This window comes from Carassius carassius, chromosome 6 (genome assembly GCF_963082965.1).
Source record: "Carassius carassius chromosome 6, fCarCar2.1, whole genome shotgun sequence".
Classification (NCBI taxonomy): domain Eukaryota; kingdom Metazoa; phylum Chordata; class Actinopteri; order Cypriniformes; family Cyprinidae; genus Carassius; species Carassius carassius.
In genome coordinates, this window is record NC_081760.1 from 40,212,109 (window position 1) to 40,231,755 (window position 19,647).

The 19,647-nt window shown below is 42.4% G+C and overlaps 1 protein-coding gene across 2 annotated transcripts in view; it reads left to right on the top strand.

Moving 5' to 3' along the window:
• LOC132142892 (NACHT, LRR and PYD domains-containing protein 3-like) overlaps window positions 1-19,647 on the top strand; it is a 125,239-nt gene that overhangs the window by 100,985 nt on the left and 4,607 nt on the right. The window contains exons 5-6 of one of the 2 annotated variants that reach the window (XM_059553085.1): window positions 14,453-14,626; window positions 14,736-14,909. In XM_059553085.1, the coding sequence (XP_059409068.1) occupies window positions 14,453-14,626; window positions 14,736-14,909 (348 nt within the window). The remainder of the gene's footprint in view (window positions 1-14,452; window positions 14,627-14,735; window positions 14,910-19,647) is intronic. The other variant, XM_059553086.1, reaches the window with a different exon arrangement.

Below are 19,647 nucleotides of genomic sequence, written 5' to 3' on the forward strand. Positions count from 1 at the left end.
AGTATTTCAAATGAGTTAAACCTGTATCCTGTTTTCTGGGTAACATTGAGAATGTCACTATATATTTGAAAAAACTGCTGACTACTCTTGTCTAACTCAGGTTCGGATTCATAGAACGGCTACAGGGTGTCCGGTCAGAACATTAGGTCTCACACCAGGAATGTACTTCAGGGTGATTTATTGTGCACGAACACAGGAGGGAGGGTTCGGAAGAGTTCACTTTCAAGGGGTGGCCTTTCTTACAGCCGCCCCCAAATTCACAAGGTGAATTTGAACAAGAAGGGCCTTACTAAATTTTGGAATGTCATTCAGTCAAAGGAGGTAGGCAGATTATCTTGGTCACTGGCCCTAGGTAAGTTCTGTCTTTCACTTTGATCTCAGCTGATCTGACTCTGTTATCCTTCCAAGGGAAAACTTGAACAATCCTTCCTACAGACCAAAGTGCACGAGGTAGCTGTGGATCCACAATCATAACAGTTTCACCTATCTGTAGGTTCTCTGTTTCTGACATTCATTTCTGTCTGGTTTGAAGGCTGGGTAGGTAGTTATGGATGAATTGCCTCCAAAAGTGATCAGCTAACAGCTGACTATGCCTCCATTTCCGTCGACTCAGAAGCTCAGAATCCTGGTATGTCACTTGGGGAAGTGAGGCATCCCGCCGCCCCATCAGCAGGATGTTGAGTGTAATTGGGTCAGGGTCAGCAATGTCTGAAGATGTGTAACCAAGAGGTTTGGCATTAAGGATCCCCTCTATTTCAATGAGAACAGTCCGCAATACTTCTTCAGTGACTGTCTGTGCTCCGAGTGTCACTTGCAGGGCTGTTTTCAAGGATCGAATTTCCCGCTCCCAGCATCCACCAAAATGTGGGGCATTAGGTGGATTGAATGTAAACCTAATTTGCTGGCTTGCCAGTTGAGCTTGGAGCAGTGTAGGCATCCCAAAGTTCCCTTTCACCACCTTTGAAATTCGTTCCCTGATCTGACAGGATTTCAAAGGGTTTCCCTCGTCGAGCAATGAAGCGACGGAGGGCCATTAGGAATGAGTCACTGTCCATACTTGTGAGGAGATCAATATGCACTGCACGGGTGGTCATACACTTGAAGATGATCCCCCAATGCTTCTCATTTCGGCGTCCAAACTTTATGAGATAGGGACCATAGCAATCTATACCTGTTGAATAGAAAACTGGCTGGGGAATTCTTAACCTGGCAGGTGGGAGGTCTGCCATCCTGGGGGGATGCGGTTTAGCCCGCCATTTTTGGCATTCAGCGCATTGGCGTTGGTGATGTTTGACTGCTGCTCGTCCTCTTAATACCCAGTATTTTCTCCTGAGCTCCGCAAACACCCTTTCTGGTCCAGGGTGATGCAAACAGTCATCGTAGTCTTTGATAATTAGTTTGGTGAGCGGGTGATGTGGATCAAGGACAATGGGGTGAATGGTATCCTCGTCTAGTTGACTGATTTGTCATAGGCGACCGCCAACCCGAATAAGATTGGTTCTGATATCTAGTTCTGGGGCTAGGCAAAGCAGTCGACTATTGCTTGGTAGAGGTTTACCAGATTTCAAGTGCAATATCTTGTCTGGGAATGATTCTGCCTGGATCTGTCGGAGGGCTGAGAGCTCAGCTTCTATATAGTCTTCTGCAGTTGCAATGGAGGGAGAGCTTTCTGCTGATGGTTGTATAAGAGCTTTTAAGTAGTCTGTGAATGTGCAAAATTGATGAGGATCCGGCAGTGACAGAGCAGTGGTTAACAGTCCACAGAAAGTTGACCTTTTCAGCTCACCATCTTGACTTATGTGAGCTAATGGTGGCATTTCTGGCCAGCTGTCTGTTCTTTGTCTGAGGAATTCTGGACTTTGGTTCCATCTGCTGTCTTTGTTGAGATCAGAGGGAGACTTTCCTCTTGTAATTGCATCTGCTGGGTTGTCGGATGACTGTACGTAATGCCAGGTGTCAGATTCAGTCAAGTCCTGTACTTCTGCCACTCTGGTCCCCACAAACACCTTAAAGCGACAGGAATCTGATAAAAGCCAAATTAGCACTGTGGTGGAATCAGACCACAGTGTGACACTACTGAGTGGTAACGTTAGCTCTGCCTTCAGGACTTTAGCAAGCTGTGAACCTGTGAGTTCTGCACACAGCGCAAGACGAGGGATGCTCTGCTGTTTCTTGGGAGCAACACGAGACCTAGCTGTTACAAAGGCCACCTCCACTTTACCTTGAGGGTTCTCTGTTCTTAAGTAAGCCACTGATCCATACGCCTTCTCTGAGGCATCACAAAAGATGTGAAGTTGCCTAATACTGCTAGAGCAGTCTAGTTCCTTGCTTCAGTAACATCTGGGCAAACTGATATTCTGCAGATCTTCCAATTCACTCTCCCAGTGTTTCCAAGAGTCTAATAGGTCCTCTGGCAGCCTTGGGTCATCCCACTCCCTTTGTTTGTCCCACAACCTCTGCACTATCACCTTGGCTCGAGTGGTGAAGGGTACAATATAGCCAAGTGGATCATACTGGCTGGCAAGGATCTGGTAGATGCTTCGCATTGTGGGCACTTCACTGTCTGGTTTGGGTCGTCTGTAAGAGAGGGTATCTGATTGGCAATTCCAGTGCAGGCCAAGTGTTGATTCCTGAGCTTCTTGGTGGCCTTCGCTGAGCCAGAAGATGCTACTAGGTGACTGAATGTCAGCTGGCAGATGGCTGATAACTGTACCAGGCTTCCTTTGTTCTGTCCACTTGCTCCTGACTAAGTTTGACAACATAACCAGCTTGCACTAGCTTGGCCAGCTCCCCTTGGTATGCTGCAGTTAGAACAGGGTCCCTTTCCAGCCGTTTCTCAATTCCTCTCAACTGTGGCAGGACAGCTTCCTTTGGTGCACAGAGGCGAGGCATGCTCTTGACACAGAGCAGAGGAGTAGCGTATCGCTGGATACCATGAACATCCACTCTCACCGTGTTCTCTTGCTGAAGCTGAATGGACTCTTTGTCTTGGTGTGACCTGGTAATTACCTTTTCACTCTGGTAGGGTAGAACATCCATTTGCCACAGTCTCTCCACATTTGCATACAGGTCATTGACAGGCCGCAGTGAGGTGAAGAATCATTGATCAGGGGAAAGATGACTGCTCAATTCTTCAGTTGGACCCTGCAGTGTCCATCCCAGACGTGTTCTTACTGATGCTGGCCCACCAGGGGGCCCCAGCTGGACTGGTTCTATGGGTGTGAGGAGGAGGGGGCAATCAGAGCCAATGAGTAGAACAGGATGTACCTTGTCCAGCTGTTGTAGAGGTAACCCTGCAAGATGCTTAAATTTCTGTTGCAGGACACTAACTGGGTGTGTATGTTCTGCCAGACCGAGTGCTTTGGCTGTGAAGGCATTACGGATCTTGTAAGCTTTGCTGGGGTTAACAGTTTGGGACACAGTAAAAGTCACTGCCGCCCCGTGAATGACCTGGGTATCCTGTCTCATTGTACGAAGTACAAGGTCCTCTGGCTCCCCCACAAGTCTTAATTTCTGCACTGCATCATGCAGAATGATGGTCCGCTCCGATCCATCATCTAATATGGTGTAAGCATCCATTGCCACGTTGCCATTCTTGATCAGAACCTTAGTCACTTTGAGCAGTACTTTACTTCCGGAGGTTGGTCGGTCAACATATAAAACTGCACTGGAAGGAGCTTCACTTGGCTGAGATGTCTTGACCTGGTCATTGACATCATGTAGTACCATAAGGTGCTTCTTGTTACAGGTTGGGCAGAAAGACTTTAGTGTGCAGTTAGCTGCTTGATGTCCACGACCACAACGCCAGCATCGGTTCTTTGTCTTTATCCAGTCTATCTTCAGGTCTTTGCTTAGAAGCTTGAAGTTGTCACAGCCATTCAGATAGTGTTTATTATTATCACAGTATGCACAATAAGCTCTCACCTTCTCTTCTCTGACTGAAGCTGGTTTAGATGTGGCTGACGACATTGATGTGGAATGTGACTTGTCGGTACCAAGTAGAATGGTGGTTGGTCTGCGAAGCTACTTAGACTCTCTTCTCACCTCTCTGCCACGCACTGAAGATTCCTGCCTTGTATAACAAGCGTACTGGCTATTGTCTTCCTGTACTTGAAGCTCATATTCAGCGACGTCCAGCAAAATAGGAATAGAGACTTGCAAAGGGTGGGTGTACCGCTTGAAACTTGATCTGAGGTCATGTGGCAGTTTACTCAGGAGTCAAGACACATGTGATCCACATTCCAGCTCTACAGTACCTTTGTGGCCAAGCTGCTGCAACATACTGACAAGCGAACGCACCTGCAGTCCGAACATCCTGAAGGCCTTTACATCTCCACTACATATATTAGCTCCATCCATCAGCTCAGCGATTCATTGCAGGGCTAATTGGTGGGGTTGACCATACATCTTATGCAGAGCTTTCATGGTGTCGGTGAAGGGAAATCTGGAGTTGCTGTAAGAGTCTGCCACAAGGAGGACCTCCTCCAGTATCAGATGGTCTATGAGGATTTGAAATTTGAAACGTTCTGTGGCATCGTCAGGCAGGATGTTCTCTAAAGCAATTCTCAGTCTTGAAAACTCCCTAGGGTCCCTAGGGTCAGAAGACGTTAGGCAGGGGATGGTAGGGGCTGGACCTCTGTAGATTTTCTCTTGGGTACATGAGGGTAAGAAATGATCTGAGCTGTATTCTGCATGGGCTGGCCTCCTCCTTTCCTGTGATGGGACCACGGACTCAGGCAGCTGAGGTGGCTGGGAATATGGGGAAGTGTTGGGATACCTGAACTGAGCTGAGTCACTATAATGTGCTGTAAAGGAGGGTCTCTCATGATGGGAGGAAGAAATGTTCATGATTCTCAGATCTTCAGTCAGCTCTGAGCTTTCCTCTGGCACAGCTGGGTGTGGCAGTCTCTTAGTGGCAGATGGTGGCAACCTGCTGCGTGGAGCTGGTATTGGGCGGTATGGCTGTGGAGTCTGAAAGTTAACTGCTGGAGAGTGAGAGCGTGGTGATGGCATTTGTGGAGTGACCGACTCGGATGGAGAGCTCTGCTTCGATTTCAAGCTTTGAAGCTCATGCCATAATGCAGCATTCTGTTGACGCATCTCTTGGAATGCTGAAATGATCTCAGGGAGCTGGCTGGATTGTCGTTGCAAGGCTGCGTTCTCCCTCTTCATCTCCTTTAACATGGCTGTAAGCTCTGGCAGCTGTTTCACTTGCCTTTGCAATGCTGCATTCTCCTCTCTCAGCTTCTCAGAAGTGCAGTCCCATTGGTCAGTCAGTATCCACTCAGAATGTTCTGATGCTTGGCTCACTGGTGAAGTGGATCTGGAATGACCTGTAGCACTTGCTGTTTCATTCTCCAGTACTCCCTGGCAGATAAGTGACCGTGATTGCTGTTGATGAGACCCAGGTCCACTGAGCTCAACGTCTTCGAAGTAGGCTGGAGGGTTAACTCGTCTCCTCGGCCGCACAGCAGGGGCTTCTCTTTCTGGTTGAGACATGTCTGTAGCAATCCACAACCTCCGGCTCGAAGGACCATGAAAAAACTGCTGACTACTCTTGTCTAACTCAGGTTCGGATTCATAGAACGGCTACAGGGTGTCCAGTCAGAACATTAGGTCTCACACCAGGAATGTACTTCAGGGTGATTTATTGTGCAAAGATGTGTGTGGTTCTGTAAATATAAAACAGTATACAAATATGAATAAATGATTAAATACACATTAACAGATCTTTATAACAGTACTTGAATACTCATAAGTAACAGCATTGTAAATTATCTAAATATAATATATATACAAATACGACTCAAAGTTCTATTAAATGATCGCACTACTGCACTGTGCGTCTAGCTCACGTGCCTAACTCGTCCGGTGAACAAGCCCGAACTTGTTCCCTGAGATGCGTTTCAAGTCTACGCATTATAGCCTAATATGCAATAAAATTAAATATTCTATTAAACAAAAACACAGGAGAATTATAACATTTTGTCCACAAGGAAATGTGCAAATATAATAAACAATGTAAACATTTAGGCGGAATGCCGCGGCAGCGGTCATTAATTTCGCTTGTGAACTTATCATACAATGAATTATGTAAATGTACTTACAATTAGTTGCACGCACACATGTATCCACACAATCCTTAAACGGGCCACTTCTAACTAATTTAACTATGAAACATTGACTATAAACACATCCAGCCTCTATACTGTCTTGGTTCTCACTCTGCGGAAATATTTGGAACAGTCCAAATCACGAACACAGGAAGGAGGGTTCGGAAGAGTTCACTTTCAAGGGGTGGCCTTTCTTACAATATTGTTGACCAGTCTGAAGGGGCTCATGCTTATAACAGTAGTTTGGTGGAGTAGACTCATTTAGACCAAAATAATCTTTTGGTTTTATCCAGGTTTCAGTCAAGCAGAGTACATCAAAACTATTATCTGTGATCATTTCATTTACAATAACTGCTTTGGGTGTGAGTGATCTAATATTTATGAGCCCAAACTTTAAAAATTGTTTTTGTTTATTTACTTTACATGTTTCTGGTTTAATCACGATAAGATTTTTTTCTAGATCCTACATTAAATTTATATTTTGACCTCACTATTCGGGGAACAGACACAGTCACAGTACACACCGACAAGACAGGATAGGACAGGATAGAAGTGAAAGAAACTCAGGTCAATACGCATCTGTGACATCAAACAATCTGACAACAAGACAGGGAAATAGAGGGTTAAGAGAAGCCAAGATAATGAGAAGGGATAAGGAACAGGTGGGGGGGAATGAGCCTAATGGAAAGTGAAAACAGCTGTCAGTAATGAAACGTGTTGGTGAATAGAGTGTGTGTGTGTGTGTGTGTGTGTGTGTGTGTGTGTGTGTGTGTGTGTGTGTGTGTGTGTGATCAGCAGTTGGAGACAGAGAAAGAGACGGGATCATGACACACATGATCCTTCAGAAATTATTCTAATATACTGATTTGCTGCTCCAAAAAACATTTATTATTATTACTATTATTATTATCATTATGTTGAAAATAGCAGAATATAATTTTTTTCAGGATCTTTGATGAATAGAAAGTTCAGGAGATCAGCATTTATCTGAAATAGAAATATTTTGTAACATTATAAATGTCTATATCAATTTAAAGCATCTTTGATAAATAGAAGTATTAATTTCTACAATAATCCCCTACACCCCAAATAAAAAATAAAAAAAAAAAATTATATTGACTCAAGCTTTTGATTGGTAAAGCATATAATGTTACAAAAGCTTTTTTATTTCAGATAAATTCTGATCTCTGGATCTTTGTATTCAAAGAATCCTGAAAAAAAATGTACTCAACTGTTTTAAATATTGATAATAAAAAAAAAAGTGACGTGACATTCAGCCAAGTATGGTGACCCATACTCAGAATTCCTGCTCTGCATTTAACCCATCCGAAGTGCACACACACAGAGCAGTGAACACACACACACACACTGTCAACACACACCCGGAGCAGTGGGCAGCCATTTATGCTGCGGCGCCCGGGGAGCAGTTGGGGGTTCGATGCCTTCCTCAAGGACACCTAAGTCGTGGTATTGAGAGCACTGTACATGCACTCCCCCCACCAATAAATTCCTGCCGGCCCGAGACTCGAACTCACAACCCTTCGATTGCGACTCTCTAACCATTAGGCCACGACTTCCCCCTAATAATAATAATAATAATAATAATTTTGTTGTTTTTGTGTATTTCATTATTGAGAGGAAAGCGCGCGTCATATATTTTCTCACATCCAAACACCATTCGGTTCGGCTCGAGTGCGTTTCTCTGAAGCAGCGCTGAGCAAGCGCTGTATCTCTTCTTCTCTCGAATTGCATCGAGGAGGGCTGAATTACAGTCTTGCGCTACAGCGCCACACTGGTCAAACCGCATTATTGCAGACTCTAAATTAGGTCAAATTAAATCAAACGACTACTCGACAAAACAAAAATATTTGTCGACAATTTTTTATTGTTGATAATGTCGACTAATTGTTTCAGCCCTAGTGTGTGTTCAGCTCTGCTTTAGCTCCCTGCATGAACACTGGCCTTGCCAAACTTTATATATTCACGCAGCACAGCATTTCTTAAATAAAAAACTTGCAAGAAAGAGAAAATAAAGTGCGGGATTTGCTTGATGTTAAAAATAGTTAAGGGCAATAAACCTGTGATTTTGGAATGTTGATGTATTCCTGTTGTTACATTATTCTTTGTTAACGCTGTTAACAATAGTTTGCGCAAAATCATCCCAGTACTTTAGTCTGTCTATATACTGTATTTTCCGGACTATAAGTCACACTTTTTTTCATAGTTTGGCTTGTCTTGCGACTTATAGTCAGGTGTGACTTATTTATCAAAATTAATTTGACATGAACCAAGAGAAATGAACCAAGAGAAACGGTCTACAGCCGTTAAATGCGTTAAATGCATAAATGCGACTTATAGTCCAGTGTGACTTATATATGTTTTTTTCCTCATCGTGGCGTATTTTTGGACTGATGCGACTTATACTCAGGTGCGACTTATAGTTCGAAAAATACGGTATCTATAGTTTTCACAGTCTACAGTCATGTCCAAAAATATGGACACCCTTGGTAAATATGATCAAAGGAGGCTGTGAAAATTCATCTGCATTGATAATCCTTTTGATCTTTTATTTTAAAAAATCACAAAATGTATCCTTTCATTGGATAATAAGAATTTAAAATGGGGGGAAATATCATTATGAAATGTTTTTCTCTAATACACATTGGCCACAATTAACGGCACCCTTTTATTCAATAATTTTGTAATCTTCGTTTGCCAGTTTAACAGGTCTAAATTTTCTCCTATAATGCGTGATGAGGTTAGAGAACACCTGACAAGAGATCAGAGACCATTCCTTCATCCAGAATCACTCCAGACCCTTTAGATTGCCAGCTTCTTCTCTTCAGTTCACTCCTCTCATTTTCTATAGGGTTCAGGTCAGAGGACTGGAATGGCTGTAGCAGAATAGCAGAAGAATCCATGATGCCATGTATCTAAACAAGATGTCCAGGACCTCCAGCAGAAATATAGACCCACAGCATCAAAATACAGCAGTATATTTCATTGTACACATGGGGTACTTTATATCTCTGTGTTCACCAAACCCATCTTGTGTGTTTGCTGCTAAAAAGCTCATTTTTAGCTTCATCTGACCATAGAAGCCATTCCCATTTGAAGTTCCAGTCGTGTCTGATAAATGAATATGCTTTAGTTTTTTTTGGATGAGCTAGGAGAATTCTTCTTGAAACCCTCCCAAACAACATGTGATGATCTAAGTTCTGTGTTTTTTTGTTTTGTTTTTAGAAGGTTTTCTGAAGCCGAGACTAAATTATATTCTGCAATTCTCCAGCTGTGACCCTTGGAGAGTGTTTAGACAATCAAACTCTCCTTCTTACCATGCATTAGGATGATATAGACACACGTCCTCTTCCAGGCAGTTTCGTAACATTTTATGTTGATAGGAAATTCTTAATTATTGCCCTGATGGTGGAAATTGACATTTTCACTGCTCTCTAGCTCTTTTCTTAAAGCCACTTCACTAATTTGTGAAGCTCAATTATCTTTTGCTGCAAATCAGAAATATAGTCTTTGTTTTTTCTCATTTTGATGGATGATAAAGGGAATTTGGGCTTTGTTTTCCCTCGATATTAGGCTCATTCTCCTATTAATGTATTAGATTATAATAATAATAACTATTATTATTTTTATTTTGATTGAACCTTCCTAGCCATTTCACTTCAGCACTGCATTTCACACACACACAAACACACACACACATTCAACGCGCAAGAGAGGATTAGAGCTTGTAGTCACTGAAGTTGTAATGCTTTGACTCGGATAACTCGTTAAATCTGTGAAATGAAACAGATGGAACACGAGGAATGAACTAGCAGCTATGAACTAGCTGTCTTAAATACAGTATATTTTATATTTAACGTTAGTTAAATCAGTCAGTTTGTTTTAAAGTATTTTTTTTAGATTATTGGTGATTCCATAGGCTCTCTCTCGCACACCCGCACGTTTTTAAACATCAAATAGTTTTGCTATTATTTACAAGAACAAAGAGTCTCTCTCTTGCTCCACCCATGCACGATAATATCGTGTATCGTCGATCTCACGGGCTGACGATATGACGATTTGAAAAATGGCCGTATCGCCCAACACTGGTCTGTAGATGATCTGACGGTGTGTGTCTGTAGATGATCTGTCTGTGTGTGTCTGTAGATGATCTGACTGTGTGTCTGTAGATGATCTGACTGTGTGTCTGTAGATGATCTGACTGTGTGTCTGTAGATGATCTGACGGTGTGTGTGTGTAGATGATCTGACTGTGTGTGTCTGTAGATGATCTGACTGTGTGTCTGTAGATGATCTGACTGTGTGTCTGTAGATGATCTGACGGTGTGTGTGTGTAGATGATCTGACTGTGTGTGTCTGTAGATGATCTGACTGTGTGTCTGTAGATGATCTGTCTGTGTGTGTCTGTAGATGATCTGACGGTGTGTGTGTGTGTAGATGATCTGACTGTGTGTGTCTGTAGATGATCTGACTGTGTGTGTGTGTGTGTGTGTAGATGATCTGATGGTGTGTGTCTGTAGATGATCTGACTGTGTGTCTGTAGATGATCTGACTGTGTGTGTCTGTAGATGATCTGACTGTGTGTCTGTAGATGATCTGACAGTGTGTGTCTGTAGATGATCTGACTGTGTGTCTGTAGATGATCTGTCTGTGTGTGTCTGTAGATGATCTGACGGTGTGTGTCTGTAGATGATCTGACTGTGTGTCTGTAGATGATCTGACTGTGTGTCTGTAGATGATCTGTCTGTGTGTGTCTGTAGATGATCTGACTGTGTGTCTGTAGATGATCTGTCTGTCTGTGTCTGTAGATGATATGTCTGTGTGTTTGTAGATGATCTGTCTGTGTGTCTGTAGATGATCTGACTGTGTGTCTATAGATGATCTGACTGTGTGTGTCTGCAGATGATCTGTCTGTGTGTTTGTAGATGATCAGAATCAGAATCAGAATCAGAATCAGAAAGAAAGAGCTTTATTGCCAAGTATGCTTGCGCATACAAGGAATTTGTTTTAGTGACATAAGCTTCCAGTAAACAGAGACAACAACACACAGACAAAAAAAAAAAAAAAAAAAAAAAAAAAAAAAAATTTACAGGAGATTTACAAATTGGCAAATAAATAAGTGTATAAACAATTGTGCTATAAATGATAATGGAATAGGATTGAGTGAGATGCAGGAATGTTCTAGGATGGAGGGGTAACAAATAAATATAAGGATATTGCACATTTTTGCATAAGTTTAAGTGGGAAACATTTAACTGTTCATGAGGTAGATTGCCTGGGGGAAGAAACTATTCTTGTGCCTTGCTGTTCTTGTATTTGCGGCTCTGAGGCGCCGGCCAGATGGCAAAAGTTCAAAGATGGGGTGACTTGGATGTGAGGGATCCAGAGTGATTTTCTGAGTCCTTTTCCTCACTCTGGATGTGTACAGTTCTTGGAGGGTGGGCAGGGGAGCACCAATAATCCTTTCAGCAGTCCGAACAGTTCTCTGTAGTCTTCTGATATCTGATTTTGTAGCTGAACCAAACCAGACAGTAATTGAAGTACACAGGACTGACTCAATGACGGCTGAGTAGAACTGTTTCAGCAGCTCCTGTGGCAGGTTAAACTTCCTCAGCTGGCGAAGGAAGTACAACCTTTGTTGGGCTTTTTTCACAATGGAGCCAATGTGATTGTCCCACTTCAGGTCCTGAGAGATGGTGGTTCCCAGGAATCTGAATGACTCCACTGCAGTCACAGTGCTGTTCATGATGGTGAGTGGGGAAAGTGCAGGGGGGTTTCTCCTAAAGTCCACAGTCATCTCCACTGTTTTGAGCGTGTTCAGCTCCAGGTTGTTAAGACTGCACCAGACAGCCAGCTGCTCAACCTCCTGTCTGTAAGCAGACTCGTCACCGTCCTGGATGAGGCCGATGACTGTAGTGTCGTCTGCAAACTTCAGGAGCTTGACAGAGGGGTCTTTAGAGGTGCAGTCGTTGGTGTACAGGGAGAAGAGCAGAGGGGAGAGAACACATCCCTGAGGGGCACCAGTGTTGGTGGAGCAGCTGTTTGACATGAATTTCCCCAGTCTCACTAACTGTTGCCTATCTGTCAGAAAGCTGGTGATCCACTGACAGATAGAGCTAGGAACAGAGAGCTGGGTCAGTTTGGTCTGGAGGGTTGTTGGGATGATGGTGTTGAAAGCCGAACTAAAGTCCACAAACAGGATCCTCACATAAGTCCCTGTTTTGTCCAGATGTTGCAGGATGAAGTGCAATGCCATGTTGATTGCATCATCCACGGACCTGTTTGCTCGGTACGCAAACTGCAGGGGGTCTAGTAAGGGTCCAGTGATGTCCTTCAGATAAGCCAGAACCAGTTTTTCAAACGACTTCATGACGACAGACGTTAGAGCCACAGGTCTGTAGTCGTTAAGTCCTGTTATCTTGGGTTTCTTTGGAATGGGGATTATGGTTGAGCGTTTGAAGCAGGAAGGCACTTCACACAACTCCAGAGATCTGTTGAAGATCTGTGAAAAGATGGGGGCCAGCTGGTCAGCACAGGTTTTCAGACAGGCTGGTGTAACGCCATCTGGGCCTGGTGCTTTTCTTCTTTTGTTTTTCTTGAAGACCTGGCGCACATCATCTTCACAGATTCGAATTGCAGGAGGTATGGAGAGGGGGATTGCAGGAGGTGTTAATGGTTGTGCAGGGAGATGGTCAGAGTGGGTGTTGGGGGTTTCAAATCTACTATAAAACTCATTCAGGTCGTTAGCAAGTCGTTGATTAGCCTCAGTGCAAGGGGATGGTGTCTTGTGGTTTGTGATGGCTCTCAGTCCTCTCCAAACTGAAGTAGAGTCGTTGGAAGTAAACTGGTCTTCCAACTTTTTAGCGTAGGTCTTTTTAGCCGCTCTAATCTCTTTGTTCAGTGTGTTCCTGGCCTGATTGTACAAGACCCTGTCCCCATTTCTGTAGGCATCCTCTTTGGCCTGACGAAGGTGTCTGAGTTTTACTGTAAACCATGGCTTATCATTGTTGAATGTTAAATAAGTCCTGGTAGGAATGCATATATCCTCACAGAAACTAATATAGGATGTTACGGTCTCTGTGAGTTCGTCCAGATCGGTGGTAGCAGCTTCAAAAACGCTCCAGTCTGTGATGTCAAAACAAGATTGTAAATCCTGCTCTGTTTCGCTGGTCCATCTCTTCACAGTCTTTACTACAGGTTTAGCAGATTTAAGTTTCTGCTTGTAGGTCGGTATAAGATGAACCAGACAGTGATCAGAACGTCCCAAAGCTGCTCGTGGAACAGAGTGATATGCATCCTTTATTGTGGTGTAACAGTGATCCAGTATATTACTGTCTCTGGTGGGACAGGTAACATGCTGTCTGTATTTTGGCAGTTCATGGGAGAGATTGGCTTTATTAAAGTCCCCAAGAATGATTAAAACAGAGTCCGGGTGTTGTTGTTCTGTGTCTGTGATCTGATCAGCGAGTTTCTGTAAAGCCAGACTTACTTGCGCTTGAGGAGGGATGTAAACACTAACCAGAATGAACGAGTGAAACTCCCGCGGCGAATAGAACGGCTTGCAGTTGATAAACTGCGTTTCTAGATCAGGACAGCACATCTTCTTTAATACAGTTACATCTGTACACCACCGTTCATTGATGTAAAAGCATGTCCCGCCGCCGCGCGATTTCCCCGTTGATTCTGCGTCGCGATCCGCTCTAAACAGCTGAAAGCCCGGCAGATGGAGTGCGCTGTCCGGTATGGCGTCATTCAGCCAGGTTTCCGTGAAACACAGAGCAGCAGAGTGAGAGAAATCCTTATTTGTCCGAGAGAGCAGAAGGAGTTCGTCCGTTTTGTTGGGTAGAGAGCGGAGATTTGCGAGATGGATGCTAGGCAACGGCGTTCGAAATCCGCGCTTCCTGAGTCTGACGAGCGCTCCCGCTCGCTTTCCCCGTCTGCGCGTCTTGAAGCGCTTGATCAGCGCCGCTGCTCCTCCGATAACAATGTTCAGTAAAACGTCTGTATAATAGAAATCCGGAAAAATATCATGTGGTGTGTTCTGCCGAATGTTCAGCAGTTCATCCCTGGTGAAACTGATCGTGTTTGTTAAACAAAAAACAGGAAAAACGAACAAAAACAGTACAAACACTGGAGAGCCAAGCACTGAAGCAGCCATGTGCGGCGCCATCTCGATCCGTGTGTGTCTATAGATGATCTGACTGTGTGTGTCTGTAGATTATCTGACTGTGTCTGTACATGATCTGACTGTGTGTGTCTCTAGATGATGTGACGGTGTCTGTCGATGATCTGACTGTTGGTGTGTGTTCTTGTCTCTTTCAGGCTTGCTGGCTGTAATCTCACTGCTCAGTGTTGTGAGAGTTTGTCTTCAGCTCTACAATCCTCAAACTGTGTCCTGAGAGAGCTGGATCTGAGTAACAATGACCTGCAGGACTCTGGTGTACAGTTTATTTCTGATGGACTGAATAGTCCAAACTGTCAGCTGGAGATACTGAGGTATTAAAAACAGAGATAATTTACAGTCAACTGGTTAAAATGTGTGTCTGTAGATGATCTGACTGTGTATGTCTGTAGATGATGTCTCTGTGTCTCTGTGTGTCTGTAGGTTGTCTGGCTGTATGGTGTCAGAGGAAGGCTGTGGTTATTTGTCTTCAGCTCTGAGTTCAAACCCCTCACACCTGAGAGAGCTGGATCTGAGCTACAATCACCCAGGACAATCAGGAGTCCAGCTGCTCAAACACAAACTGCAGGATCCAAACTATAAACTGCAGATACTCAAGTATGTCAAACACTAATACTGACGTACTGAACATGTGTGTGAATGATGCAGATCTACATTAAATCATGTTTTATTAACAACATTTGGGAGGAGCTTGTTCAGATTAATCAACCAGTTTAGCACAGGTGGAGCTCGTTCTTATAATTAATTCAATTAACATGCTAATTCATATATTACATTTACATGTATTCATTTAGCAGAAGCTTTTATCCAAAGCTACTTACAAATGAGGACAATGGAAGCGATCAAAAACAACAAAAAAGCAATAATATACAAGTGCTATAACAACTCTCAGTTATCTTAAAAACACTACATGAAGCAAGGGCTTTTAAATAATATAATAAATAAAAAGAAAACGGATAGAATAGAAAAAGAATAGAGCAAGCTAGTGTTAGAGGTCTTTTTTTATAATTGTATAATAAATGAAAAGAAAATAGAATACAAAAAGATAAGAAAGATAATGAGATTTTTTTTTTAAAGAATAGAATTAGAATAGTTAGTGTTAAAGTTAGAGGTTCAAATCAAGATGGAAGAGATGTGTTTTAAGTCGATTCTTGAAGATGGCTAAGGACTCAGCTGCTCGGATTGAGTTGGGGAGGTCATTCCACCAGGAGGGAACATTTAATTTAAAAGACCGTAAAAGTGACTTTGTGCTTCTTTGGGATGGCAAAATTAAGTGATGTTACCTTGCAGAGCACAAGCTTCTAGAGGGCACATAAGTCTGAAGTAACAAATTTAGGTAAATGGGAGCAGAGCCAGTGGTGGTTTTGAAGGCAAACATCAATGCCTTGAATTTTATGCGAGCAGCTATTGGTAGCCAGTGGAAATTGATAAACAGAGGTTTGACGTGTATTCTTTTCAGTTCATTAAAAATTAATCTTGCTGCCGCGTTCTGGATTAATTGTAAAGGTTTGATAGAACTGTCTGGAAGACCTGCCAAGAGAGCATTGCAATAGTCCAGCCTGGACAGAACAAGAGCTTGAACAAGGAGTTGTGCAGCATGTTCTCAAAGAAAGGATTGATCTTCTTAATGTTGAATAAAGCAAAAACAGTTTCTGAAGGACTAGACAGTTTTAGCAATGTGGTCTGAGAAAGTCAGCTGATCATCAATCATAACTCCAAGGCTTCTAGCTGTTTTTGAAGGAGTTATGGTTGATGTGCCTAACTTGATGGTGAAGTTGTGATGAAGCGATGGGTTTGCTGGAACCACAAGCAGTTCTGTCTTGGCAAGGTTGAGTTTAAGGTGATGGTCCATCATCCAGCAAGAAATGTCTGTTAGACAAGCTGAGATGCGAATAGCTACCGTCGGATCATCAGGATGGAATGAGAGGTATAATAATAATTCATTACATTTTATATAGCGCTTTTTCTAGGCACTCAAAGCGCTTTACATAGTCTGGGGGTATCTCATCATCCACCACCAGTGTGCAGCATCCACCTGGATGATGCGACGGCAGCCATAGTGCGCCAGAACACCCACCACACACCAGCTTACTGCTGGAGAGGAGACAGAGTGATGAAGCCGATCAGTAGACATGGGGATTGTTAGGAGGCCATGATGGTCAGAGGCCAATGGGCGAATTTATGGGATTTTTAATGATCACAGAGAGTCAGGACCTCGGTTTAACCTCTCATCCGAAGGACGGAAATATAGTTAAGTTAATATATTATAGTTAAGTGTCATCAGCATAGCAGTGGTATGAAAAGTCATGTTGTGTGTGTATATATATATATATATATATATATATATATATATATATATATATATATATATATATACACAGCCAACTGACCTCTATGACAGCTTTTGCCCCGGTCGCTACAATATCCTAAATCCAACATTTTCCCTTCTGACGATGAGTTTGGATCCCCATCACAACCCACTGGCCCCAAAGCTACTCCTTCCCCATCAGGTCCAGCTGATGAGACCCAAGCTTTCAGCATGATGACTTTGCTTGCCCCTACAGAAAGGCATCCTTCTCACTCACCAGCGTCCTCTTTTGTCTCAGCCACAGCAACCATTCCTCCAATCAAAAAGTGGACATTTTGGGGCTGAAACAAGAAGTGATTAATGCACATGTACAGTTTTCCCAGTTAATAACCAAAGTGCAGCTTTAATCTTTGTACGTCTCTTTGCAGTCAGCTAACCCTCCAAAACAGTCATTATAGTCATCAGCGAGCCTGAGCCGTGCTCCAGATTCCTCCACTGCAAAACCTCTTTCTCCTCCCTCCTCTGTTCAGCCTTTTCCTCCATCTCTCTCTACACCTTTCTGTGTCCTGCAGCTCCTGTAACAGATGCTGGCGTGAGGCTGCATATACTGAAATTCTGTTCTTCAATCCAAATCTCAATTCACTCATTAAGAGCTGGGGGTGTGAAAACTTTTTGAATTTGAAGATCAGGATAAACTGAACTAATTTTGTCTTCTGGGAGACATGTAAGTATGTTCTGTAGCTTCTGAAGGACAGTGCTAAATAAAAAAATATAAATTTAGGGAAATGACAAAAATATACACAAATGTACACTTTCAATGGTTTTCACCCCCGGCTCTTAATGCATGGTTTTTCCTTCTGCAGCATCAGCAAATATTTGAACCTTTTTCCGTGATTTCTGTATTTTCCGACCTCTAATGGACGACCCATGTGATTTGCTTAGATCCGAGTTGTTTATTTATTTTTTTTTGAGAGGGGCTTAGGTTGGTTACTGCATGATGATTGAAATCGCGCAAATGTCCTTAAGCTGTTACCTAAATAAACTGTGAAAAGAAACATCATGGACAGAATGATCCTGAGAGCGCTGTACACGAGCACCAAACACGAGCAGAATCAGCGCTGTAACGTGTTACTCGACCCGGTGACTTTTTATGAATGACGGTAAGAATTTGAGATTGGTAGTGCTGTCATAAAATTCACAACGGTTGTGCTGTAATTATATAAAAGAGAGAGAAATTAATAATTTAATTCATCATGCATGAAAGTGACAAAAAGTGAGTGAAGATATTTTAAATGATTTTTATTTATTAAATGCATTAACAAATTTAATTAATACATTGCATTAATTAATACATTTTAATTAAAACATAAATGCAAATAAATGCTGTTCATTAAACTTTATAAAAAATCCTGAGAAATAAAGTTCATCATCATTTCCACACAAAATACGAAGCAGTAAAATAGTTTTCAACATTGATAATAATCAGAAATGTTTCTTGAGTCAAATAAATTGTAACGATTTCTTAAAGATCATGTGACACTGAAAACTGGAGTAATGATGAAGAACATTCTGCTTTGCATCACAGGAATAACATTACATTTAATAATGTATAAAAACCTTTGAACAGAGTCATTTTTATAAATTCATCTATTATTTTCTCTTGTGCCCTTTATGTAAAGGTCTTTTATGTCAAATATCTTTTTTTAAAATAGAATAGAAAAGCCCCCTTTAAAATAATCACATTTTGTTTCTTTGCAGCCTGAAAGGTAGACGGATGCAGTTTATTAAATTATTAAATTGTTTATTAAATTAAATTGCAACTAAAATGTGAGTAGTTTTGTCCGTCTCTCTATCTTTCAGGATATATTTGTGCGCACAGACAGTTTTTTTTGTTAAAAGCAGCACTTAAATGTTCAGTTCAGTGTATGTTAATGTTAGATATTTTCTTGAGTATGTAACTATTACACACATCTTTAAGACTTGAGGACCAAACGATCAGTGACAGCAACACTGAGCAGAACGAAGCTGTCACGCATTTTAAACCTTTTAACAACAGAACGAAAACAGCAAAAATCTGTAAAATGATCAAATACACTAGTCAAGGGCATGAGTTCAGAGGAAAACAACTACAGAGAACAACACAGCCCTGATGAAGTGGAGATTTACGATTGAAAAAACAGCTTAAAGTAGCTACTGACGGTGGCAGACCATTTTACAAATGTGTTTAGTTCAGTGGAAGAACTCAAAGCTCAGAAAAATGATTCATTTATAATTAGTCATGAGAGAAATACACATAACTGATGTAATATTAGCAGAGCAAGTGTTTCTCAGGAGCTCATGGTGCACAGTGTGTTCAGTCGTACACACACACACACACACACACACACACACAGTGTGTTCAGTCGTACACACACACACACACACACACACACACACACACACACACACACACACACACACACACAGTGTGTTCAGTCGTACACACACACACACACACACAGTGTGTTCAGTCGTACACACACACACACACATACACAGTGTGTTCAGTCGTACACACACACACACACACACAGTGTGTTCAGTCGTACACACACACACACACACACACACAGTGTGTTCAGTCGTACACACACACACACACACAGTGTGTTCAGTCGTACACACACACACACACACACAGAGACACACACTCTCACAAGTGTTTCTCAGGAGCTCATGGTGCACAGTGTGTTTCAGTCGTACACACACACACACAGACACACACACACAAACACACACACAGTGTGTTCAGTCGTACACACACACACAGTGTGTTCAGTCGTACACACACACACACACACACACACAGACACACACTCTCACAAGTGTTTCTCAGGAGCTCATGGTGCACAGTGTGTTCAGTTGTACACACACACACACACACACACACACACACAGTGTGTTCAGTCGTACACACACACACACACACACACACAGTGTGTTCAGTCGTACACACACACACACACACACACAGTGTGTTCAGTCGTA